The 25,981-nt window shown below is 42.9% G+C and overlaps 1 protein-coding gene across 9 annotated transcripts in view; it reads left to right on the forward strand.

Annotated features, from left to right (window-relative positions):
- The window catches only part of FYN (FYN proto-oncogene, Src family tyrosine kinase), a 139,764-nt gene that overhangs the window by 87,724 nt on the left and 26,059 nt on the right, over positions 1–25,981 (forward strand). For all 9 annotated transcript variants that reach the window (XM_069805065.1, XM_069805069.1, XM_069805062.1 and 6 more), the window contains 5 exons: positions 12,781–13,038; positions 13,639–13,735; positions 17,251–17,349; positions 18,458–18,561; positions 23,832–23,981. In XM_069805065.1, the coding sequence (XP_069661166.1) occupies positions 12,792–13,038; positions 13,639–13,735; positions 17,251–17,349; positions 18,458–18,561; positions 23,832–23,981 (697 nt within the window). In that variant the 5' untranslated portion in view covers positions 12,781–12,791. The remainder of the gene's footprint in view (positions 1–12,780; positions 13,039–13,638; positions 13,736–17,250; positions 17,350–18,457; positions 18,562–23,831; positions 23,982–25,981) is intronic.

Genomic DNA, 25,981 nt, shown 5'->3' on the forward strand with positions numbered 1-25,981 from the left:
GCAAAATGGTGCCACAGCATCCAGGGGATGTGTATTTACTTGGTCATGTGTGTGCTTTGGGCTTGTGGACCACCTGATGATTTATGGGCCCCAGAGCTCTCTGGATCACCAGTCAAGGAACACCACTGTAGATAATCCTGTGTGCTAGGTTAAGCAAACATCCACTTGGGCAAATTTCCACACTCTGTTCTGTGTGACTAACAAGGTCTTCAGGTGGGTTTTTAGAGGTTTGCACATGGACCTTCATTCACAGGCCAGATTTAAAGTACAGTTTCTTCTCCTAAGCATATGAACCTTGAGAAAGAATGAAGGAGGGAGAGAAAGAAATAAAGAAATCACACTTCCTCTGGCTTGAGCAAGGGGGGCTATTAAAAAGTGTTTGCATCTGCTGGTTTGGTCACTCACTAAGTAATAGAAAACCAGACTGAGACTCACCCATCCTCCTGACCAGAGGCAGTGCCATGCCTGCCAGATACTTGTCTAGCCTTCACGTTGCCTTAGGCAATCTATTCCAGGTTGTTTTGCTGTCCTTGCCAGTAGAAAGGATTTTCTTCCCTGACACCTAGCCTAAATATCCACAGCTTCCATTTAGTCCGTTATTTCAATGTGACTTCCTGCTTAGGCCACAAAGGATTAAAGTAGGACCTTCTGTGGCTGCGCTGAGGAGATTGCAGTAGCTTTAAGATAAAGGACCAGGTCATGGACCTGTAGCTTAGAGTCACTACACATGACCATCCCTTGCAGATCATTCCCTGGGCAGTATGTGTAATGACCTTAGGTTCATGATGAAATAAAATTATCTCTTCTACTTGCCCTCAGAGGTGGACAGAAAGCTTAAAAATAGATCTACCATATGCTTAGTGATACTTAGGTATTTTGATCAATGTGGAAAGGCCCTCTAGCTGCTTGCTGGCTTCCTTTGGAAAATGCTCACTAACCCAGCAGAATCTATTTTTCATGGCCCTTAGCTGGCATTTGATCCCTTTTTAAGCCCTATCTTCTCTGGTTAAGAGAAGGCACTTTCCCTCATGATTTTTCCCACCATCACCTCTTTTCTAAACTCCAAGTCTCAACCCTTGAAGTACCTGTGATGTTCTCCCATGTTTCTTGTTCGCTCATTCTTCTCCAGACTGTGACATTCTGATTCAAGCAGTGCAGCCACCTAAGAGTCAGGGCGGGCTGTGGGATTAATCACCAAAAATGAAAACTCATCAGTCCTACAACTATATACACTGATGCAAAGACAAAGAGGACAATACATTGAGGAGACAAGGCATCTGTCCAGCATTGTTGTTTTGTATTCCCCTGTTGCTTCTGCTGGTATCTTGAATGCTGGTATCTTTTCAAGAGACAGAGGGAGACAGAAAGAAAGACAGAGACAGAGAGGAGCAGGCCTTTTGGGGCATAGGTCCATGTGTATCAGTTTCAGTACTACCTCCTAGAGTTCCCTGGGGTAGCAGTGGGATGTAGGCAACCTCGTTGGTCTTTGTGATACTGCAGGGTCCACTCTGAGCCGAGCAGTATTGCTCCACCTTTGGAGACAGGGATTTTGCTGTGAGTCACTGGTCATCAACAGAAGCCAAGGAAGGGGACAGTAGCTGCTCTTTTTCCTCCCATTCTTGTGGATTCTGCCTCAGTTCCCCTCCTGTTACTCATCCCCTCTCTGCCAATTGCCCCATCCAGGTTTGTGTACATTTTTTCTGTTTCTAGGGGCATTTCCCAGCTTTTTGGCACTAGTGACTGTGTGTGGTTAAAAGGAAGGGGAGACTGACCATAGACTTCCTAGAAGACATCCCTCATGGCACAGATGCAGCTTGCGGCAGCACAGGGTTGTAGAATATGGGGTTTGTAGGGTAGTTGGCAAAACAGAGTTGAGAATCGCTGATCCATGTGGCCTCGTGGTTGGACTGTATGCATGAATGCTGTCACTCTTCTGTAAGAGGGAATGCAAGTTAGGACCTGTCTCCTTCCACATCCCATTGTCCAGGGTGTTTTTCACTACCATCTCAGCCTCCCCCTCTCTGGTTTTCCAGATTTCAAAATCTCGGCTAAAAATGGACTAGATGGTAATGTGTCGTCTTTGTAATCCTGGCAAATTCATCTCCAGGCAGTATCCAATTCTTGCCTGTCTGGTTAACCTGGCTTAACCTGTGTGCCTCTGAAGTTATTTTCTGGACCAAGAACATCACATTTTACTCAGTGTGGCGGGTTGACCCCGGCCAGCAGCTAAGCCCCCACCCAGTCGCTCGCTCACTGCCCCCCAGCAGGGTGGGGGGGAGAATCGGAAAGGCAAAAGCAAGAGAACTCATGCTTTGCGATAAAAACAGTTTAATAAGCAAAGGAAGTAAAAAGAAAACCAGTGGTGCAAAGGCACTCACTCACCACCTCCCACCAGCAGACCGATGCTCAGCCAGTCTCTGAGCAACGGCTGCTTTCAAAAAACTCAGCTTTTATTGCTGAGCACGACATCATATGGTGTGGAATATCCCTTTGGTCAGTTGGGGTCAGCTGTCTCAGCTGTGTCCCCTTCCCAACCTCTTGCCCACCCCCAGCCTACTTGCTGCAGGGGCAGATTGAGAAACAAGTCTTGTGCAAGCACTGCTCAGCAACAGCTAAAACACTGCTGTGCTCTCAACACTGCTTTGGTCACAAACCTAAAGCGCAGCAGGGTTAGGGCTGCTATGGGGAAACTTAACCCCATGCAGACCCAGTACACTTACCTAAGCTGTCACACAGAAGTAAGCTGTCATGATGCACTGAAACCACAGTGGCAACAGCTGGGTTTGAGAAAACAGGTCTCACTAGTAGCACTTTTTTGTGTGTGTAAGTGTAGGCAGAGTTTTCGTGTCTTCCCATTACTGAGGTAGTCAGTACCTTCAGTGCTCTGGTTGTTCGCTGGCCTTTGTCACCATGTGGTTGCCACCTTGTCTGGGCTCTCTACCTGTAAGCATCTTTGTTGTTGTAGCTGAAGCCAGTTGCAGTGATGATGAGAAGACTGGGGATTTCTTTGTGAGCTGGCCACAGGCAAATTTTTACTCCTATTTAGGAAGGAGAGTATTTTTTTCCCCAATGTAACTGGACGAATAAGGAATTTAAATAACACTTCTAAAATATTAGCAGTAGCAACCTTGGTGAAATGAGAGCCCCTTTGGGAGGGAGCGGCATCTGGAATGGTCTTGAAGTAAGTCATCTCCTGATTTGAGATGCATCTTCCTCCTATTTTCTTGCTGTCACATCCTCCTACTTCTTCAGTCACAAAACAGAAATCAGACAAGGTGGAGAAGAGGTTAGTTTCGTTTGTGCATAGGCAAAGGGCGGGGGGCGGTGAGCAATGGGTTTCTTTAGAGAAAATCTTTTTCTATGCCTCTTACATATTCCAAAGAAGCAAACAGGCAGAACTTCTATACCGGTCCCTTTCCCTTTCCCCCCTTCCTTCCCTGCCCGTCCTGATTCACATTTTGCATTCTGCTCCATGCTGCTCCCATACTGCGGATCAGATGAACACCCATTAATCCCAGGTAGATTCTAAAAATAAGAATGGAAAGAAAAAAAACCAGAACAGTGTGAATCAACCTGCAATCATCTTTCTGTTCTCTTAACAGGGGAAAAGAAAGAGGAAATCAGTGGAGACACTGTTTCACTTCTCTTTCCAAGATAAAATGATTCTGGCATTTGCAGCAGTTGTTCTCTTGACACAGGTTTTCTAATTTATATACTTATAAAGGCACTTTAAAATTTAGGCACATTAGCTCAAAATGCTTATGCAGACCATACACCCACTTCTCTCGGCTCATGAATAGAGCTATCACAAGCAGCCTGATGAAGGAGGAATGTAGCTTGAAATTACACTATTGAATTTACATGGTGTTCTCATGTGTTACTCAGAAGCAAGGATAGACCCTTCCTTTGGGGGGTTTAACTGTAGAGTAAGCAGTGTGTTTACTGTGTGTAGCTGCTGCCTTTAGCTGTTAATTCCAAAGCTTCCTTTAACTCGTTTTAAGCACAAAAAAAAAAAAGAAAAAAAAAAAGGAAAGAAATCCTATGTGCAGTTTTCAGTCTGACTTGCTCTTCGGTTTATGAATGTAAAATCTGCAGGCCTTCCTTTTCAAGTTAGCTATATGTAAGCTTCTTTCTTTTAGATTACAAGTGAAGTTTGGATGTTGGTGGGAAAAGAAAAAATCACAGGAGAACCTCTCCTCAGAACTGATCTTCCTGTGCTGTGTTTTTCTAGAGCATCTTTTTTTTAAAGTAATAAAAGCCCTGAGACAGCACAAGGTGTAAGTCAGTTACTGTTGCTTTAAGAGATTGGAGGGTGAGACTCTGCTTTAATCGTTTCTTATGTTTTGTTCTGGTTTGGTTTTGCTGAAAGGGATGTATCGCAGAGAGTGGAAAAGAATTCAGTGGTTTTTGAAAAAGAGGAGGCCATGGCATTCACAGGCTCAGCTGGCAAAGAAGCTGCAGAAAACCGAAAGGGTGGCGACGTGTCCTTTTGTGGGCAGTGTGGAGCGTTTGTCTCCTCTTCTTGCACCGGTTGCATGGGGGAGCTTTTGATTACAGCTGCTCGAACAGCCACATTGTGCTAATGCATCTTCTTGTCGCCTCGCCAGGTGACCTCCCCACCAGCCAGCGACCAGCCAGTCCCACCACCACAACTGTCCCTCAAACAAGCACCACACCTGGACACGGTTATTGTCCCTCCCGCCCAGCTGGAACGCTGACTTCTTTTTTTCTCCCTAGCTTGTAATAAATGTATTGTGTAGATACATAGATAAGAAATAGATTGTCTAGATTCTAATAAATCTCTTGCCGGGCAGGGACCATACCCCACCAGCAGGACGATGGATCTGTTTGTGAAGACATTCATTGCACTTTCTTCCTGGCATTCGGTGGCCACCTGCCCTGCCCCATGGACAGCTGTGCTCACAACCTCTGGCAGAAGCCAAGAGTCTGGTTGTAGTTCAGTGAAATCGCTGGTCCTGGCCTCCGAAGCTGGCTGAAATTAAATGGGCAAGAAGAAGCCCAAATCTTCATCTCTCATAACTGACTTGTAGTTCAGGTCCCAAAGGGGAAAAAGAGGGAAGGCAAGCACAGTGCTATACTTTGCAGACATGTGTTACAACTTAAACATCGTCTGTAGTGTCAGGAAGCTGTCATTTCCAAGGCCACATCCCCAGTCACTCAGTAAATGGGGAGGAACAGCAGGGCAGAATATGGCACTTCAAAGCTCCTTGCAGGGTCTGCTCTTCTCATGGCAGCAGGAGCTGCTCCTTTTCCTGAATCCCTTCTGCCACCACTGTAGAAGACTTCTGAAGCAACTTTATGCTGACAAGAAACAATAGTAAGAGCACTCCAGCACTGTAAAAGGCATTTGCTTTGAGCCAGAGCAGTATGGCAGCAGGAGCTCATGTAAGACTGCTCTTCCTACTCCTCCGGCCATGGATATCCATTGACACTGGGCAGTGGCCTGACTTTTGACTGCTGCAGACAAACAAGCAATTAGGCTGCTGAGATTTTTCTGCTCAGCCCACTAAAGCAGAATCCAGGAGTGAAGCATTAAAGGACTGCCTTCAAAAATCAAAAGAATGCAGCCCAGGCATTTTTCAGTGCTGTTTTTCTCATGAAAATGCTGTTTCAATGCAGTCATTGATGCTGATACATACTTGACTTGAAGTTTTGCCCTGGTGTTTCTGGGCTTTTGTTCAGGAATACCATATTGTGTATGTGAGATTTTCTGCGTATCTTTAATAGCAACAGGACATCCAGTGGTAGTACTGCGTCTTCTCTGATTTACATTTTTTAATGCAGTATGACAGTTGTGGTGCACATGTAGATTTGCAGGCATTCTACACAAATCCCCAGTCTCCAGTCTCTTTCAAGGCTGAACCAGATCTATCACACTGCAGTAAAATTCTATTCTTTCTATATCAGGCCAGTAGTATAAAAATTATATGTATATGTATAGTAACCTGCAGCCCACAAGCCTGAGAAATAATGAATAACACCCAAGAGTTCGAATTATTTTACAGTATTTGTTGTATCTTTCTGACCTGCTTTATGATTCCTAAAAATTGTGGAATCACTCGTCAAGCTAGAAAGAAGGCAGTCCTCTGAAAGGTCCCAGAGTTAATAGATAAAAACAAAAATAACACAACAAATGTTGCTATTTTATTCCATCTGTTGAGTTTGAATTGCCTTGAAACTGACACAGAATTAATTCTGGAAATCCAAAATCCTCCCATCAGCATAGATATAAGTCAAAGAGAGGTCAGCAAGCAGACAGCATGAGAATTACTGACCTACATAGGACTAGTTTTAAGTGCCTATTTGTTGCCTAACTTGAAATGCCTTCCTAACGACCTGTAATGGTCAAAGTGAGTGAGCAAGACTTTTCTGAAAATTGGGGGTCTTAATGTGTCTCAGGCTTGTGTTTCAAAGTATGTACTCCATCAGTTTCTCTCTAGGGAGCTACTAATGGTGGCATGGAAAGTAAGACATTTCAACTTCAGGGTAAGTTTCTGTGTTGTTTATTCCCCCTATCCAGCCTGCAGGAGGCATTCCACAGAAAACTAAAGTCTCTTTTAAAAATTCTTGTAGTTCTTATTCTTGGAAAGCCTTTTCTGTCCCTCTTGCATCTTCACGGTAACTCAGAATGTGACATTTTGAATATTAAATCCTACTGTAGCTCATGAAATTTGGCTTATTTGATGTCACAGACTGATACTTCTGTGGTGCTTTCAACAAAACGTAAAACACCAAGAAGATATCCCTTAAAGAATATATTTTTCACAGCCATGCTGGATGCAACCCTTGGTTTGATTAACAAGCATGTTTGTCACGGTCCACTCGGTGGATTCGTGATGGTTCATTTGCTACGATCTCGAAAGTGCAAAATTAAGGTGACCAACACCAAAGGGGATAGCAGTAATCACACAGTAAAACTTTATTGTATTGCCTGTGAGGAGGCACGCGATAGTTAGAGATGGGTGAAAGAAAGGAGAAAAGTAAAGTTAAGTTTAGAGAGAGGAGGAAGAGAGGTTATAGCTACCACCGCTGATCTCACGACGTCCTAACGGTCCCGGGTCCAGCTGATGCTGCGTCGTCGATCGTCGTGGTCCTTGGTGGGGAAGCTTCAAACTTCCATTGTTCAGAAGTCATCTTTTATGCTTAGTAACACACCTTGCTCCACCTCTGCCTCAGGAGTCTCCACCCTTCTCAGAATACAATTATCATATCTCCGCCCTTCTCGAGCGAGGCTATCACGCAGGCGCGGGGTCAGTGTCCGAGGCGTGGTTAGTCTTGGAGGCGGGCAGCCTTCGACCAGGAGGTGTGTTTTGGTATTGTAATGAAGCAAAGTTCGTCTAAAGTTCATGATTTCTTCGTCGGTGTTACGCCAACAGTGGCAATTCATCCTTTTTGACAGTAGCTATGCGGTTATCTCTAACGGTTCCAGCCAGGTACCCTCCAGGAGCCTTGTACCGCACATTCTGTCCTTGGGACCGGCCGCTGCGCTCCAAACAGGCCGTTGTCAGGTAGCGTACTGTTCATGTTCCTGATGACGATGTTGAGACAATGCTGATTTTCTGGCCGACTCTTACAATGTTCACCACAGAGACTGAATAAAAGCCAAGGATTTTGTTCTTCTGATTCCCTTTTAACATAACTGTTTCTTAACACAGATTTCCTGCTGGTGCTTTCCAGACAAGATTTGTTAGATTTGGTCAGAAAAAGACAGTTGACAGTTACCAGTCATCCAGTCTTTCCCTTTCGTGTCTTGCACTGAAAGAAGTTCTCCTAAAAATATACCATCAAATTTTATTCCAGAGAAAACCAGGAGGAAGGACAATGTGCCCTGCTGGGTCTGAACCTGCTCCATATCTCTGCAGCAGGTTGGAGCCCTCTCCCGTGGTGGTCTCTTTTCCTACAGAAGGGGTTGGAGGACAGAGACCATGGCATGGATAGGAAGGTGCAGAACAGGCAGGTTTTTCCTTGCATCTCCCTGTACCCCTCTCTCAAGCATTTTAGAGACCCACTTTCTCCTACAATACCCAAAAAATCAGGTTCTGAAGAGGTACCGTAACTCAGAGTTTCAGCTGTGAGTTGCAAAATCTCATGGAAAATCTTCTGATGTTCTGAAGGAGTCAATTTACACCAGTCTTCCTCACATCCATCTTTTCCTGATGGCTTACAACTGCAGAAGCTAGATTAAGCAAAGGCTTACCAATACTTTTTGCTTTTCAAATATCACGTGTTGGAGCTTTTACTTTTCAAATAGAAGTATGAAAAATTTACCTTTCCTGGTACTCCTGGACTTTTCCTAGGCTTTGATTAGCTAACAGAGGACTGCTTTTGTTTCTGTTAATGGAGTGGATGTCTGGCTTTGGCGGGTGTTTCAGTCTTGGCTTCCATTTTGTATCAAGAACTGACAGAAAAACTGAAAGAGGGTGATTTACGATGATAATAATAATAGTGTTAATAACATCTCCTTAGCCTTCATCTGTTTCCTAACTGAAAGTAATTAAGGTGCTATGACTATGTAAATAATTAATAATTATATGATTTATGTTATAACTTTGTCGAATAACATTTCCACCATGTGGGAGGAAACTACTATTCTGGTTAGGCTGATGTTGGATTGCTTGCAGTGTGAATGTTGGAGTCCAAGAAACATAGCAAGGACAGGAAAGGAGACAAATAACATGATGGTTATTTTCATGTGTCTCTAAGGAAGTATCAAAAACCATGTAAATGTTTTAAGTTTTCATGAAAACACATGTTTTATATTGACCATAAAAACACAACTTTAAAATAAACAAATTCAACTTGCTTGCATTAGAAAAGTTCGTTTTAATTAGGCTAGTTACATACCTTTTAACAATACCAGTGTCAAATTATGACAATGTTGCGTGACCCATAACTCACACATCTGAGAAATGCTGCTTTTCCTAATGGAAATGAATAAACCTTGTTCCTTTACTGTAAGTTGCGCAGCATATTGGATGGACAATGTTGTGTGCTCGTCCCTAGAGAGTTTAGTGTAAAACAGCTCCAGATTTTGTTTGGTGATCTCAGAGCTGGCTGAATAACTCCAGCCTTCCACAGCTTCAAATGCTGACATGCAGGGAGATGAGACTTTCGGATATTAAAAGCCTGCTCTGTGATACTGAAGGAGATTAGTTTTTGGAATCCGTTCATTGACACAAAGGCCAATGCTGAATGGAGGCTATATTTATTGTCTATGAAACCCCTGAGTTAGCTGAAATCACTTTAAGCATGTACATGCATACATGTATTCTCTCACATTTAGCCAACTCCCCATGATGCTGGTTTCTTTGAGACAGGAACAGACAACTTTCAGGGACTTGGCTTGAAAAGATGTGTGCATGTAACACCCTCTGTCACATTTTACAAGAGGCTACAATCAAGCAGTCTTTACGCTCGGATTGTCTAGACACTGTGACAAAGCGGGAGAGGGCAAGTGAAAGAAAAAGCCCTTTTTGTCAGTCATTCACTTTGCATCAAATTCTCCTTCCCTGTGTGCTGCCATTGCCAGCAAAAAAGATGAAGGGAGCAAAAACCAAACAAAAATCAAGAAACTGACAATTTGCTGGTTTTCTATTCATATCATTCCTTATAAAAAGAAATCCGCAAACCATTATTTTTCTGAAACTACCTGTACATATGTATACCATCTCCTGATTTATTAATCTCTTTCAGAATTAATACTTTGAACAAATTTTTTTTTTTTGTAGCTGATTTGTTGTTTTAACTTTTTCCTCATCAGTGTGTAAATGAAGTATGTAGGGCTGTCTTGTCAGCACTTGTAAATTGGTATGCGAAATCTTCCCAGATTTCAGTGGAGATTTTTCTCCCTGCTCAGCTGAACGTTTGTGAATGAGCAACAAGAAAACCCCTTTCCACTCACCACTCCCCAGATTTCATGTTTCCCATCTTTTTTTCCTTTCATTCTTTCATTTTCTTTTCTACTTTTTCCCATGAAAACACACGGGAAAAAATAAGAGGAGAAACAGAGTTGGGAGGGGAAAGGGAGGAGGCGGTAAGAGTTTCACAGGGAGGTAAGTTTGCAAGCCAACAGAAAGGCTGCTGAGATTCTTCTTTAAATAGTAAAGCCTGCATATCACTTAACTGTTTTGAGGTGAATAAGCCTATGTTCCAGCACTTGTACCTTTTAACCAGTCTGCTTTAAAGGCTCACTCTTCCCTGTTTGGATGGTCAGTGCCTCTCTCTGCCCTTTCTCTCGAGCTGGGATTTCCCTCGTGGCATCTCCCATGTAGCATTTGCTCGCTACCCGTGTTTTGCTCTCCGCGCACCGGAGGAATGCTCCCGCAGAGGCATAGCAGGGTCCAAGCAGTGAGTCCCAGACCCATCCCTCCCACCCGAAGCCTCCCTGGGCTCTGCCCGTGCTGACAGCAGTGAGACGAGCCGTCGCCCCGTGGGGCTCTTGCCCTCCCTGTGGTCCTGCTTCACTCCCCGGCATCGCTCGTGGGGCTCCTCGGCTCTGAGAGGAGCTGGGAAAACCTCACCTCTGAGTGACATCTCCAAACAGAGGATCTCCAGAGCCAGACCGTCCTGCTGTTGAAACGGGCAAAAGCAGCAGAGGTATCTCCGCAAGCAGTTTTTCGCAGGTGATACAAAGCTGGCCGGGTCACCTCTGCACCCATCGCCGTCCCTGTGGGCTCAGCTGGAGTCACTGCTGGTCCTGGGGGTGGACAACCTCGAGCCCCCTCCAGCACCGACCCAGCCAGCACGGCTGCCGCAGCAGTAGCAGCAGCAGTGTGTTTTGCAGCTTCCAGGCTGCAAACCCCTTTCCCACGACCTGTTGTGCCTTTAGTTTCTTGAGGGATCCCAGCTCGTGCCACATATTGCAGCAAGGGCAGAGTCAGGAGTCCTTGCTTCTGTTTGTGTAAAGAGACTTAAACATTTTGGTGAGGGAACTCTGCTGAGTGGATGTGGTGTCTTGAAGGAAATAAAGAAATGCAAAAAGGGCACCTTTAAGTTAAGCGAACAGCAAGAGACGATAGACCTGTGCTAACAGCAGGCAATACAGCTCAGGGAAATACATTAAAAATGGCGCTTGTTTTTCTGAACAGGCTTGTAGAATAACTGGAAGTATCTTCAAATTGAAGAAAATAACCTTCAACAGAAGGGTTTTTTTAATTAGGCAGGTTAGATTTAGGAAGCACATATCCGGACTGTAGACTGTCACAGACAAGCAGGGAGCTGCTGCATAATTTTTCAAGCATTAGCAGTGGAGGAATATGCTTTTTCTGAATCCCATGGGTTTGTCAAAACCAATTTCCTGTGTTGATGTTGGGGTAAGGCATACAAAACATCCAGCATGGCAGCTACAGAAAAATGAGGATATTTGGAAAAGGATAGGCTTTTTATTTACCCTAAGGGATGGATATTGGCTGAAATGTGGAAATAATGTGGGGGGGAAATGTGCTTCGCTATACTTTTCCTTTTTTTTGTGTTCTCTGCATTTTCTCCCTGTTTATTCGTATATTCTGGACAAAGCATGTCTAGTAAGTCTAATTTTTTAAAGATTTTTCTATTGTCATTGCTCTTCTTGCAGCCCCAGTGTTTAGAGTATGTTGTTTGTGTGCCAGGTTACATTAAGAGTCGCTGTACCGGTTCAGATCAAGGGTGCATCCGGATGAGTATCTGATTCCCTAGATTCATCACACCCAGCTTCAGAAACTCAGGTTTTGTGTCTAGATTCAGCTTGAGTCAATAGGACAGAGTTCAGTAACGCCACCACATGGATTATAAGATGTTAGAGCTCGCAGATGAAAAGCAATACCAGGTAACCAGATTAAACTTGGAGGGCTGCTGCTAAGATGTGGCAAATCACCCTCTGTCTCCCTCCACCTAGAGAGACGTAGGCACCTAAAATGAAGAGAGATTAACCCAGGCCCTGGTAGTGCCCCATGAGGGTGCTGAACAAGAGGTTACAAGAATTAAAAAACTTAGAGCAACCTTTTCCAAGCCGTACCCTCTCGGTTTCCTCCGGTCCGGGATCTAGACTTTGCGATGCTCTGCATTTGACATGTTAATTCTTCTGGGACTTTCTCTAGTTTCTTAACTCACGTATACCTTTGGCAGCCCCACCTTCTGCTACCAGCAGATCTTACCCTTCAGTTCGGTACTGCATAAAAGGGCGCTTCCTTTCGGTTTAGTTGTGCCATCTGATAGCTCCCTCCTACTTTCCTGTGCTGTGATAGCTATCGGCTCATTGTGTCTGCTTTTCTCCCTGTCACGCAGAGCTCCAGCAATGGAAAAAGGTTGTATTGCCTTTAGGTGAAGTCAGCTCTCGTGTAGTTGGTGAGGTCAAACATGAGCCGTGAGCTGAGTGCCTTCCTCTGTGTTTTGGAGGGCAGACTTGAACACCTCCAGCTGCACTTTTTGGCCGAGTCCTTTGCCTGCCAGTCGTGCTCTCCTGGCGAAGGGTGAGCAAGAGGGGTTTCATCCTCTCGCTGCCTCCCTGCAAGCCACTGACTGGCAGGGCTGGGCAGAGAGCTGCCACTACCCGAAGAGCAGGCAGGACCTCCTTCCCCAGGTCTCGATGGGAAACCACTGCGAGGAAGGTTTTGTGTGAGCTTTTCCCAATGTGTTGCTGTTTAGATTCAAACCACCGTGGGGTTTTTTCAAAGTACTTGACTTTTGAGTGGTGAACTTAATTTGATCCTCATCATATGTGGGTTTAGGGGAGATCTGGTGAGCATCAAGGTATAAACACCTGTCTTTTCCTTCCTCTCCTAGGATTTTAGATAATGGGCTGTGTGCAATGTAAGGATAAAGAAGCAACAAAACTGACTGACGAGAGGGATGGCAGTTTAACACAAAGCTCAGGCTACCGCTATGGGACAGATCCCACTCCACAGCACTATCCTAGCTTTGGTGTGACTTCAATCCCAAACTACAACAACTTCCATGCCACAGGAGGCCAAGGACTGACTGTGTTTGGTGGAGTCAATTCCTCCTCTCATACAGGGACGCTGCGTACAAGAGGAGGAACAGGTGAGTTTCAAAGTCTTCTTTCAGTGCTCTTAGTGAGTATTAGTCACGTAATTACAGCAGAGGCACAACTGCCTCAGCATGCTGCTTTGGGGAAGAGTTATTTCATTAAACAGTGCAAAGAATTGAGGTAGGGGTGGAGCTGGGTCTTCAGCCCTACCTTTGCTAACTTGCAGGTGCTCGTTCACTTCAGGGTTGAGAAATTATGTATACATGCCCAATTTGGCTGACTGACTGCCTCATCCCTCTACCAGGGAACAGAAAGTGTGGTCTGAGCCACCTCAAGTAGTTGACAGCAAATACTTGGCATGGCTATGTCTAAACTCTCTCTTCAAACCCCCTTTGCCCACTTGGGATCCTACACTGTGTGTGGGTACCAAACCAAGAGTACTGGCGACTGTACAGAGTGAAGGAGGCGGCATGCCCGCTGGCTGCATAAAAGTAGAGGGATTAGAATGGTTGTCCAAAGAGTAGGAGGCTTCAATTTACTTTGCTCCTCAGCAGCCAAAGTAGCTTACATTTGGCTTAGCCACCTCATCTCTTGAGGCTCCTTTCCCTCCTGTTTTTTGTGATGGAGTGTAACTCACCTATCTTCTTCTTTAGGCGTAACTCTTTTTGTGGCGCTTTATGACTATGAAGCAAGAACAGAAGATGACTTGAGTTTTCACAAAGGAGAAAAATTTCAAATACTTAACAGCTCGTAAGTTTTAGGGTTGGGAATGTGCTCTTTAATATTTTGAAACTGATAATGTTGACAATTATATTTGCTTATGTTATTAGTAAAATCTAATGTTGGATATTCAAGATATATAGGGGTTTTACTCTATGCTTACTAACTTGTCTTTGCATTTAGTGCACTTTTGCAAAGTGCCTTATTATTAAAAAAAAAACACCAACCACATGCAGCTTTACTTCAAAAATAAGTTTTAGATTGTGTGATTCACTGCTTACATTTCACAGTAAACTCACATGCAGAACTGAGAGTACCAGCTCTGTACTTTACCAGTAGTCACAGAAGTTCTGCAAGGCATGTGCTAACACTTTTTGCAATCTGCCACAAGTATCTCTACGCAGAAACGAGCTGAAAACTGATTCACAAAAGAGACGTTACCCAGACTTGCATGCCAATTTAAAAGCATTTTTTTTTCCTTTTAAAGGTAGGTGATACAGTCAGAACATGCTAGGAAGTTCTGTTACGTGAGAATACACCATTGTACAGTTGCATTTGGCATGAAAACCACACTTCCATCCTGGAAATCATCAACTTAAAATTAATTTTATTAATTGCCCATAGAAAAAAATCCCTTAGCAAATTTAAAAATAACATCTAAAACTTACTGTGCTACTGACCTATATCTGAACATCTTGTAATTCTTGGCTAAGAACATAAAGTTGAAGGCTCTGTGTTATGTTCAGTATTGCTATCACATAGAGGTAAAAATGGGTTAACAACCAAGTATGTCACTTTCTAGAGGCTTTGTTATATTGCTCTCATCTTTTTTTCTTACACTATGTGACGGTGAGGCAAATTCATCCCTGGTGCAACTCCTGTTAATTTTAATAGAACAACTCCAGGGTTGGAATTGGCTCAATGTGCATTAAAGTAAAAAAATAAATAAATCAGGTAATTCTGCGGAATATTTCATGAAGCCATGAAGCTGGAGAGCTTTGATGTAGATGAAAGCACAGGAACTTCAGTTACGACTTTTAGAGGGAGCAGCAGTTTAAAAACCTCTCTACTTCTAAATTAGCACTTGGAAAAAAAACCTTTTTTAACCTATCATCCATTTTGTTCACGTTGCCTGCTGCTTTCCTAACCTTGCACAAACTATGCCATAACTTGAAACAAGAAGAAATTCCATGCATTCTAAATTCCTTACACACGCCAGTTGATGAAATCAGGGGATGCTCATGGGGACTTGCGGAGCAATCATACTTGGAGTCAGTGGGACAGAGAGATTCCCCCACGTGTGGATGGTTGCAGTACATGCATTTTGATGCAAGTAATTACTGCCTGGAGAAAGGTTTTCTAAAAGAAAAAAAAAAAACCAAACAAAAAAAAACAAAAAAAACAAAACAAACAAAAAAACCCCCAAGCATCCACTGATTTTCCTGTAGGATTATAGAAGCTCAGTTCCCATCGTAGTCAGCTCTGTCTACTTACAAACACGGACCTAACCACACTCCTGGAGTAGTGACAGCCAGGCTGGGAATCACCAGAAAGCAGCTTTTCTGTGAGAATTCTTCCTCTCTCACTTATATCAGAAATGATATGAAAGAAGCCTTTTTTTTTAAGAGTCTGCCAATACTGCTTGCAGCCAGAAAGCATATATGTGCACTAGTTTGTCCGGAATTTTTGGAGGGGTTTGGATTTTTTTTTAGCTCTCCACGAATGAAATTTGATTTGTGCTTTGGATTAGAAGTTCCGGACAGCCATACCTGAAATGGCACACAAAGGTTATCCCTGTGATTTGAAGTCAGAAATTATACCAAGGGCAGTCTGGGGGAAAGAGGTACCTGCAGGGGTGGTTCAGAGCAGAGCCTGACTGAGAAACACTCAGCCCCACCACATCCCCACCACCCCCCCACACACACCCTGGCTAGCCCTATTGACTGGCCTCCTCCTACCTCAGTTGGGTGTCTAAAATTAAGAGCCAGGAAAAAAGTCTGGATTCTTCCTCCTTTCTGGCAGTGCTTTGAGAGATTTAAGCTTCTCTGTCAAAGCAGAGGGGGTTGTCCCTGATGGTGTGATCATCTACAAGACTGGGTTTTTCCTCCCTAGATATGATAAAATACCTCCATCTAGTGGACTCTCTGTACAGTAAGCAGAACAAATATAATGGTACAATTTATCAACCACAGTATGGCATAATCTCTCAAAAAATATTCTACAGCAACATATGGGGGAAGGGCTAGCACTTCAGCTAGTAAAATTAGGGACGCAAACAGATAGGGCCATTTGCCTGGCATACTAATGCACTCAAGGTGTATTAAAATAGCGTCAGCTGCCAGCCTCTAGAAAAGCTACTTGTTCTTCACTTTTTTGAACTGTAGAATTGGAAATGTCTCCTTTTTGACTAATCACAGCTGTTTTCTCATTGTCTTCTATAGAGTTTGTACTCCTTCAAAGTGTTAAAGAAAGTGGAGTTGAAAATTTAAAGAGCTCACCTTGACACAACCTTTCCTGCCAGTAATAGCTTACACAATGTGTTCTCTGTAACTGCTTGCTTACAGAAGAGGCTGAATTCTCTGGCCATGTTTGACAATAGTGTTTTATTTAGCGAACAGATGTCTGTTTTACAGAGAGGGGAACTGAGAAAGAGTTTCTAAGCAGTCCAGAAATAGAAAAGAGAATGCTTATTAGTAGCAGTAGGAGTTAAACATCGGTGAAGCTGGTGCTGAGAATGAAATACAAATTGCTAAATCCCAAATCACTGCATCTTGTAAAAAGCTGAGAAATAAACTTCTCATAAAGCTGCGCATTCTACAGCAACGCGCACTGTCTGAAGTGCAGTACCATGTCCCACTGTGTGCACCAGTGTAGGACAAAAATTGATGCTAAGCCTGTGGAACGCTGCCATGAGATGGTCCTGCATGGACCTCTTCATGTTTAAATGTTGTAGAAGAATGGGGTTTTGTAAGTATTTGAAAATGCAGCTAAGTCCTTTGCTACTTCAGATACCTCCTCTAGGTGGCCAGGAGAGGAATCTAGACAATGAAGTGTGATCCTCAAGGGCCATCTAAAACTCCATGTTGATTGATGGCTTTTTGATGCCTTTGGGTTTCAGATTAATTATCCCCACAGAAGTTTAAAATTAGCAGTGGATGTGACAGTGTTCAGTTTGGCAGTTTTTCTATAAGCTCTCTCAAGGGTCCACATTAGAATAATTGCTATGGAGACAGTTTTCAATATTCTAGTCCAAATCCAGCCCTCAGCAAACCTGATTTCACTGGGTTGTTATGCCTGTTTATGCCATTATGCTACATTTGGAAGGCTACATTACTAACCACCGCTGAAATAATAATAAGTGTAAAGAAATACATATATTATTTGGGCTTAGATGCAAACACCTCTCTCAGAAGCACACAAGTGATAAAGAGATGAGTTGCTGTGGCTTCTTAACGCCATGCAGCTGCGGGTGCTGTTAGCAAAGTCAGACCATTGCCTTTACATCCGTGTCTCGCTCTCACTTCTCCTAACCTCTGTTTCTGCAGGGAAGGAGACTGGTGGGAGGCCCGGTCCTTGACAACAGGCGAAACTGGTTACATTCCCAGTAATTATGTGGCTCCAGTCGATTCCATCCAAGCAGAGGAGTATGTTTTCTTTTTGTTGTAAAGACCCATTAGTGCTGTATTTTAAGGAGGTTTGAGGAGTTGGTTTTGATTGATTGCAGCAATTTTTCAAATGACTTACATTATTTTTATTTCAGTTCTTAACTGCACTGATAAATAATTAGGTAATTAGTAACAAAAGAAGCACAAGCTCAGTGCTTTTTCAATGTCAAAACAAAGGAAGAAAACCTAAAGGAACATAGGTCTGCTTCCTTTATTCGAGTGTTGACTAATTTCAAGCTTTAAGCAAAAGGTGCCCTTGCTTGTCCTGAATCAACTTGTAAAAATATTTGGAGTCAATTGGTGTGCAAACTGTCTATTAAAGAGGGCACGTTGTATCAACAAATACCTACCAATAGGTAGGATGCCTACAACACATACAGCAGGCAGCATAATGAGGACATATCTATGCGAAAAACGGAGAGCTGTGTGTATCCATATTATTTATAGTATAAAAGATACACTGGAGGAGCTTATATAGCTGAGCAGGTACTACTGTAGTCTGTACTTCAGGTTCTACTTGGTTGATTGTGAAACAAAAAAAAAAAAACAAAAACTTGCTGCAGGAAGGAAAAAGGTACCGAAATTCTGAAAGCCTTATACAACCACAGTAAAGTGGTTGCATCTGGTCCTTCTACTGAGGTTTTATAGCTGTGCTGCAACAAAAATATTGAATACTAATACATCACTATGTAAGTCAAATATGTAGTTTATAGCAACGTCTGTAAAAATACTTCTTTTCAGCAGCAACACATTTTTCTGCCCTTTTCCTTGTCTATTCCTTCCCCCCCGCCAAGTCTTGCTCTCTGTTTGTCAGTCTGGCCTTTGTTGTAAGACACTAAACAAGCATTCTCAGCACCTATTGATTATAAGCTTAATGCAAAGTGCTACTGCACAACTTATACAACATCTACTACACAATTTGCCACATTAGCTTCCCCCCACAGTAAAAGAGACACAGTATAAGAAAAATGGTTGAATATACTTGAGTAACAATAGTTTCTGCAAATAATCTTCCCTGTTTGAGCTCCATGACACTACCTAGTAATCCTATGTAGCATTTGTCTTACTATTTCTGATGTTCCCTAAGGTGGTACTTTGGCAAACTTGGCCGAAAAGATGCTGAGAGGCAGCTGTTGTCATTTGGAAACCCCAGAGGTACCTTCCTGATCCGGGAGAGCGAAACTACCAAAGGTAGGCTGGCCAAAGCTATTCTGACAATGAAGGAGAAGATATATGAGAAAAATTGTGCTAAGTTTGTGAAATACTGTTTTCAGTGGTATGAAGGTAGAGATAAGCGTCATCTTGCGTGTATGTGTGCTAGGGAATTAGATGTGTGGACGTCCGAGTATCCAAATAGATAGAGTAAGTATCCAAAGCAGAAAACAACCCAAGTGCAATCTATGCCGTGCTCAACCCGTGGTATCATCAGTGCAAGTCATGCACAGGCAGGGTGCTCCGCTCTGCTGTCACACTCTGAACGTCGCGCTGTCTCTCTCAACACGTGTGTTGAGGATACTACTGTTGCAATGGAGTTGGGTGGAGAGTGGCCCCTCAGAACAGCAGCTTTGGGGCTACAGGAGGCAGACCTCTCAGTGTCCATGTTTGGGTCCAGGCACAGCCAGCTAGCTTACTGTGAACAGATGCTGGGAATCTTGTCTAGTTTGGTGAAAATTACCGCTTAATCCTGAACAAGCAGAATATTCGGATCTTCTTGCCTGGAAGATGTAAGATAAGATTGGGGGGGGGGGCGCGGTTACTGGTTATTATTTTGGGAAGATTAGGGGATTTTTTGGCCTTTCCCCTTTGAAATGCTGGATCCCTGGGTGGAAAGAAAAAAAAAATGTAGCAGTTTTAAATTAATAGATTAACAGTGAGAAGACTTGAAAATATTTCTAATTAATATATTCATGAAGTCTTCAACTGTATCCATTCTGTTGAAGCCAAGTGGAAGGATGTATTCTCCTCCTTCCCTCTAAAAATCTTGGAGGAGTTCCAGTTTTCTCAGTGGGTGCTATCTTTGCTTTTACATTTTGTTCATGAGGCCTGTCAACATCTTCAAAGCTTCACATGTATGAAAAGATCTATCTAACTCATACAGCTATTGAGGAGAAAACCTGCAACTAAGTGAAAACAAACCTGGCCATTTCTCAATTAACCAGCAATCCAAAACAATAGCTGTGGGAAGCATAAGTCACTAGAATTAATTCCATGTAAGTTCTGAAGTCTAATGATGGTTCATGTAATTAAGCACTGACTTGTCAGTGCTTTGATCAGAGCACACTCTGTCAGCTAGAGTTAGCATGCAAAGTGGTTGGAGGCATGGTGGTAACGGGGTTTAGAGAACAGCAGCACTACTTCCCACTCCTCTCTACCTGACCTATCTTCAGATGCTGCATTCTGTCATCTAAAATTGTAAGTTTTACATTTTTGACTCCTGCAGTCACTGGATTCTTCCTTCACCGCCCATAAGTCCAAAGACTGTTTCAGATGCAAAATCTGAATAGACATGCTGTTGTTTCAGACAGCTAATTTCCCATCTTGTCACCCCACAACTTCACTATACCTTATGTAGCAGCGAGGCAGGAGCCTCACCAGGAGCAAGACAGGCTCTAACTTGTTCTTTTTCTGCAAATAGCCTCCACCTGTTCATTTTCAACAACAGTTGTTGTGATGTGTGCGAGGAGCAGGACTTCATTCCACTCTGTGCCAAGTTTAAAAACTCACTCATATAGGCATCCATGGATCCTAAAAACAAACACAAGACCGTTTCTCTAAATTATATTATCAGCTTAGTCTGTTTTGACCATTTTTTATACAGTGATAGGGGATATGTTTTGCAGGGCTGTTTACTTAGCTAAGTCAGGGCTTTTTTCCAGAGCTTCTTGTGAGACACAAAAGCATTGGGGAAATGGAGTAATCCGTCATGGATGGACTTAGAGCAGCAAGCGTAATTTCTCTGCATTTGTACTTAAGGCTTTCTACATCTTCATGCTAAGTTTGCATCAAAGCCGTTGGAAAAAACCAAACATGCATGGTTTTTGTCAAAAATGCCTATTTCCCTTCTCATCCTTGTGGTGTTTCAGTATGTTGTTAGAAGAAAACAGAGGGAGCTTGTTGTTTCTGAGAGAGAAAAGAGTCAGCTGAAAGGGCTCGAATGGTGCATTCTCCTATAAGTCTTCTCAAAATGCCTTACTCCAGCTAGTCATCTTGGGCTTGAGGCAGGAATTGTTTTGTGGCCTAGAATCGTCCCTTCTGCTTTAAATAATAACAATAATAAAATTAAGCAGGATCATGTTAAAAGTATCATCATGGATGACTTCAGCATGAATTTAACCTCCCTTGATCACGGTTGCCTTCTCTTCTTACTTCCAAAATAAATCATATGTAGCTGGCTTTTCATTTTTTCAAGGCCTGACTACCCAGGTACTTCATCAGCTCTTGTCTGTATAATCCTTCACCTGGTTTCAATCTCCACCCTCCAAGGCTGTCTGGTTTTAGGTTTGTTTTTTTAAAAAATTCATTAGTATGATATATTGTAATGTCATATTTCTATCCAAATTTTTATTATGTGTCTCTCTTATATTTGAATGTATCATCATCAGATAATAATGAATAGTATAAATAACCAACAGCCTAAATAAATGAATAATGAAATCCATCTTGGTTCTTGGTTTTGTCCAGATTTGAACTAAAGCTCCAGTCCTGCAACTTGATCTGAGGTCAGCGGGGGTCCACAGAGGGCCACCCACGCAGCTCTGATTGCAGACCTGGAGCCACAGAATGTTTACATTTTCCTAAAGAATCTAAAATAGTGACCAGATAGGCAGGGAGCGTGACTAAAGAAAATACAGCTGCTGCCAGTGGATCAAAACTCACAAATGCAGAGGTGGAGAACACTGCCTGGAGATTTTTGAAAGTAGGCTGACAGTGTACGGCCCAGAGTGGTGGTACAAAGCGTGCATGAGATGTGCTTGCAAATCCCCAAAAAGCTTTGAACTCTTAGCTGAGAGACATGTACTTACTCAGTGGGAGAACCTCCTCAGAAAAATATCCTAAACAAACAGTATTTTTCTACACTTAGAAATTAAAAACCCTGTCACTCCTCTCAGGGTGTCTCCCATTCGCATAAACTAGAATCATCTGTGTAAGTGCTGGCTCTTTTCCTCATATTTAGATGACAACAACCAGGAATTTGACAAGTCCTTGGAGTCAGGGTGGAGACGTTTTGTTCACTGCAGCTCCCTCGGCGGTGAGCTGCCCGCCTGTGCGACCTGTTGCAGGTTAACGTGGTCAGGGACTCTTCCTCCTGGAGAAACATCCAGGAAAGACATCTTACACCAGGAATCGCAACCGCATAACTGGGGGGGTTCCTTAAACCATTTCACTTAGGTGGAGGTGGTTCTGGAGGATGTGAACCTGCCAGGTGTGTTGAAAAGTACCCTGGCTTGGGATAAGCAGCAGTTGGTGCTGTTTGCTGTCGGACCTGTAGGAAATCACTCCACCTTCCATGTTGTCCAGAATTGTCTGCTGGCGGTTTTACTTTCCTGCCCTTAGCTGACATGGCTACCAGTGAAAGCAGCCCAGGCTCCAGAAGGAGGACCTTCCTGAGATCTCTGCAGCTGCCAGTTACCTCTAGGTTTTCTCCTTTTAATGCCTGAATTAGCTTTGAGTAAACACAATATTCATCTGAGCCATGAGTGAAGACTTGTCTTCTCCACTGCCTTTGAAATGGCCGTGGTTTTGCCCAGAAACTGCATTATGCTGTAAAATGTGGCTTTGCTTTTGACACTGTAGAGAACCAACATGTGGTTGTCACTGTATGTAGAATAGGACTGTGCTTCAAATTAAGACACCTGAATGTGCAGGTCCCCATGTAGGTGGCTGCTGTGGTTTAACCTCAGCCAGCAGCTAAGCACCACGCAGCTGCTCGCTCAATCCCCCCCACCCAGTGGGATGGGGGAGAGAATCAGGAAAAAAAAAGTAAAACTCCTGGGTTAAGATAAGAACAGTTTAATAGGACAGAAAGGAAGAAAACAGTAATGATAATAATAACAATAATAAAAAGACAATAATAATAATAAAAGAATTGGAATATACAAAACAAGCGATACACAGTGCAATTGCTCACCACTCACAGACTGATGCCCAGTTAGTCCCCGAGCAGCAATCCACCCCCCCCAGGCCAACTCCCCCCAGTTTATATACTGGGCATGGTATGGAATACCCCTTTGGCCAGTTTGGGTCAGCTGTCCTGGCTGTGTCAACCTCCCAACTTCTTGTGCCCCTCCAGCCTTCTTGCTGGCTGGGCATGAGAAGCTGAAAACCCCTTGACTTAGTCTAAACACTACTTAGCAACAACTGAAAACTTCAGTGTGTTATCAGCATTCTTCTCATATTGAACTCAAAACATAGCACTGTACCAGCTACTAGAAAGAAGATTAACTCTATCCCAGGCAAAACCAGGACAGCGGCCAGGCTCCCTTTACAGTCAGCGGGAAGCTGGCGTTCAGTTCAGCTGCCCATGACTGCAGGCACCTAGTGCTCAAACCTGCATTACGCCATCGATATCTACAGTGCCATAACACTCACGGAAACTAGGCTGGGATTCAGCTACCCTAATAGCACCAGAAGCTGATGTGTGGGCATCTAAATCAAGCCTGTAGCCCACCTACAGACAGCTACCGCTACACCTAAAACTAAATCCAGCCCCTCAGTTGAAGTTCCTTTACCAGGGGCCATGAGCATCCAGAGGCATCTGAGATGCCTGCAGGGCATCCACGTGGATCCGACAAACATGACGGCCTGTGGGAAAACTGCCAAGCAGGATGTTCTGGGGCATCTCACATGGCACTTAACCCCTGTGTTTGGGCATCTGAATCCCACCAGTAACTTCTAAAGCTCCAGCAGGGATTTGGAAAGTGAAACACGCAGTTCTTGCAGATCTCCTAGTGCACAGTCTTGGTGTAGTACCACCTTCCAAAGACTGTGACGTACAAACTATGCTAATTTGGCTGTTCAATGTTTATAAAGAAGTTTGGGATCCATCTGGGTAACAACACTACACGTATATAAAGTCATTATCTCCAGTGTTTCCTATGAAAATCTTGATATTTACCACCCACTGGCATTTACCTGAAGTATAGTATTTGTAGTGTAACCTGGCACTTAGAATAGGAAAAGTCAATTTAACAACCTGAAGCAGTAAATGTTAAAATGTGAGTTTTCATTTACACAGTAGTCCTGATTTCTTTCTAGAAAAGTGTGAAAGGGATATGATGTCAACATCCTAAGATTTCTGTGGTAATTACTTCGTTGTGTTAGATTCATTTGTTGTTTTTCAAGGTACAGTAAGCATTTTTTGGAAGCAATTTTCTTTCATTTTATAACAACTGACCAGCAAACCAAAATCTTTGCATCTAAAAGCTACTTACAGTTTTTTATTTCTCCTTTGCTTGGAACAGGTGCCTATTCCCTGTCTATTCGAGACTGGGATGATATGAAAGGAGATCACGTCAAACATTATAAGATTCGTAAACTTGACAATGGCGGATATTATATCACAACTCGGGCACAATTTGAAACTCTTCAGCAGCTGGTTCAGCATTATTCAGGTAATTTTTCAGATCATACACGGCACTCTGAAGTATTTTAAAACAAAAGTGTTTACTGCTGAGCTGATGTATGTGTAAGATGCCCTAAAGAGTCATTTGAGCTATGTCTCTTGCTTGTTGTAATGCATCTTCCATTATCCCTTTCCCATTACAGTTATAAATGGCTTTGAGTGCCGATCACAGTGTACAGCGGCAGAGCTTTTAAAAGCTAGCACTCTACTGAGGTAAAGGTTTTGCCTGCTCTCCCTCTTCTAAGCAAACAGAATTACTGAATTTGACTTGCACATCTCAAACCATGAATTCCCTGTGCACAAGCAAGTGCTAATATGTACCATTTTGCAGCATACTATGGCTAATAAAGGAAATACGGAATTGCATTGTGGAATTCAGTCACCTAAGGCAATGACCAAAAGGTTTGCATATATTACCTGACTCAAATTTTCCCACTGGATTTGTGTTCAATGTGCAAAGTATTAACATATAAATTATAATCGGTCTAATTTTAAAAATAAATATGACAAGGTGGGTATTTCTTTATGCACACTGTTTGTGTCCACCTACCAAGCTCACTCTTTTTTTTTTTTTTTTTTTAAATACCTGTGATTAAAATGTGACATGCACTATTCAACCCAAAAGTGCAAAGTGCATCCTACTGTCACTGGCGATTGGTGTACCACAGGTACAACTTTAAAGCCCCCCAAACCTCTGCATAGGACAACCAGTTCTTACATAGGAGACTGCCAGGCTTCTCAACATGGTCATTTTTTGAGCAGAAATTAGTAATTTGAATTATTTTGCTTTTTATTTTTTCCTTACTTTAGCTTTTCATAATATTAACAGATGACCCCAAATGCTCATTGCTTTAAAACTTTTCATAATTTTTACTTGTGAAATCAACTTCTCTGTGGGATGTTTTTTCTGTATTCTTTGTATTCTGTCTGCTGTATTCTTATGCTATTCATACTAGACATCTGGCTGTCTTCTCCGCCCAATTTCTGATGGTTGTATGCTGCCTGGGAGAATTTCTAGTTGTTTCTGGTGACTACATTAAAATGAGCCAAATAATGTATAAGAACTCACATCTAAAAGGAAGAAAATTTTCAGCCCCACTATACCAGCTGGTATATGTCAACCTTTAGTTTTCTGTGGTCAAATTATTTGGGTGGTGTATTTTCCATACACAAACACAGAAACAAATAGATCTGGAAACAGCCATTTCTGTGCAACACGGAGGGATAATCAGTAGGGTCCAGGTAGGGTAGCTCAGGTAGGGCATGGTGCAGACCCACACTCCAGAGGTTTCACCTGCAGTCTCCCAGACCCGGGTGAACACAGGAGCCCTTATTCCATGCCAGACTCAGCTGACTTGAAACAAAAAGGCTGCCTCTAACTGCCAGCTCTGCACTCTGGGTTGTGGGAGGTAGAATAGCCCAGCGCCTTGTGAGTACCTAGGTTTACTTCTAGGGAGAGCTCACAGATGCCCAAATGACTCCATAAAGATCAGCACGGTTCCTGTACCTGTTTTAAGATACAAGTCGCTGTGCAAGCTTTATATTGTAGTCTGCTTTGTGCAGCATAGTATACTACACAACAGTATGTGTGTATATATATATATACATATTTATATATATCTCTCTCATTGGTTTTAGTCCTGCTAAAATATCTTGTGACTTTTGTCACAGTTCAGTCTTCTGTGAAGCTTTGCGAGAGATAAGTGTAATGAACCTGCCCCAAACAATGTAGGACTGGCTGCATAAGCTAATAAAGGTTTGCTCTAGAAAGAATGGCAGAAAAAGTCTTTTACGGGACACTTATAAAAACACCTTTTCACAGAGTAGAATATAGAAAATACCTTTTCCCAGGATGCCTAGAAAAAGATGAGCAAAAAAGTCCACCAAATTTTCATTGCTGTGATTTTCAGAAAAAGTGAATCTTCTCTGTGTTTCTTTTACTCAGTACAGAAACAATCCAGTTTGTGACTTATAGATGATTTTTAAAAA

This window comes from Haliaeetus albicilla, chromosome 17 (genome assembly GCF_947461875.1).
Source record: "Haliaeetus albicilla chromosome 17, bHalAlb1.1, whole genome shotgun sequence".
Taxonomy (NCBI): Eukaryota; Metazoa; Chordata; class Aves; order Accipitriformes; family Accipitridae; genus Haliaeetus; species Haliaeetus albicilla.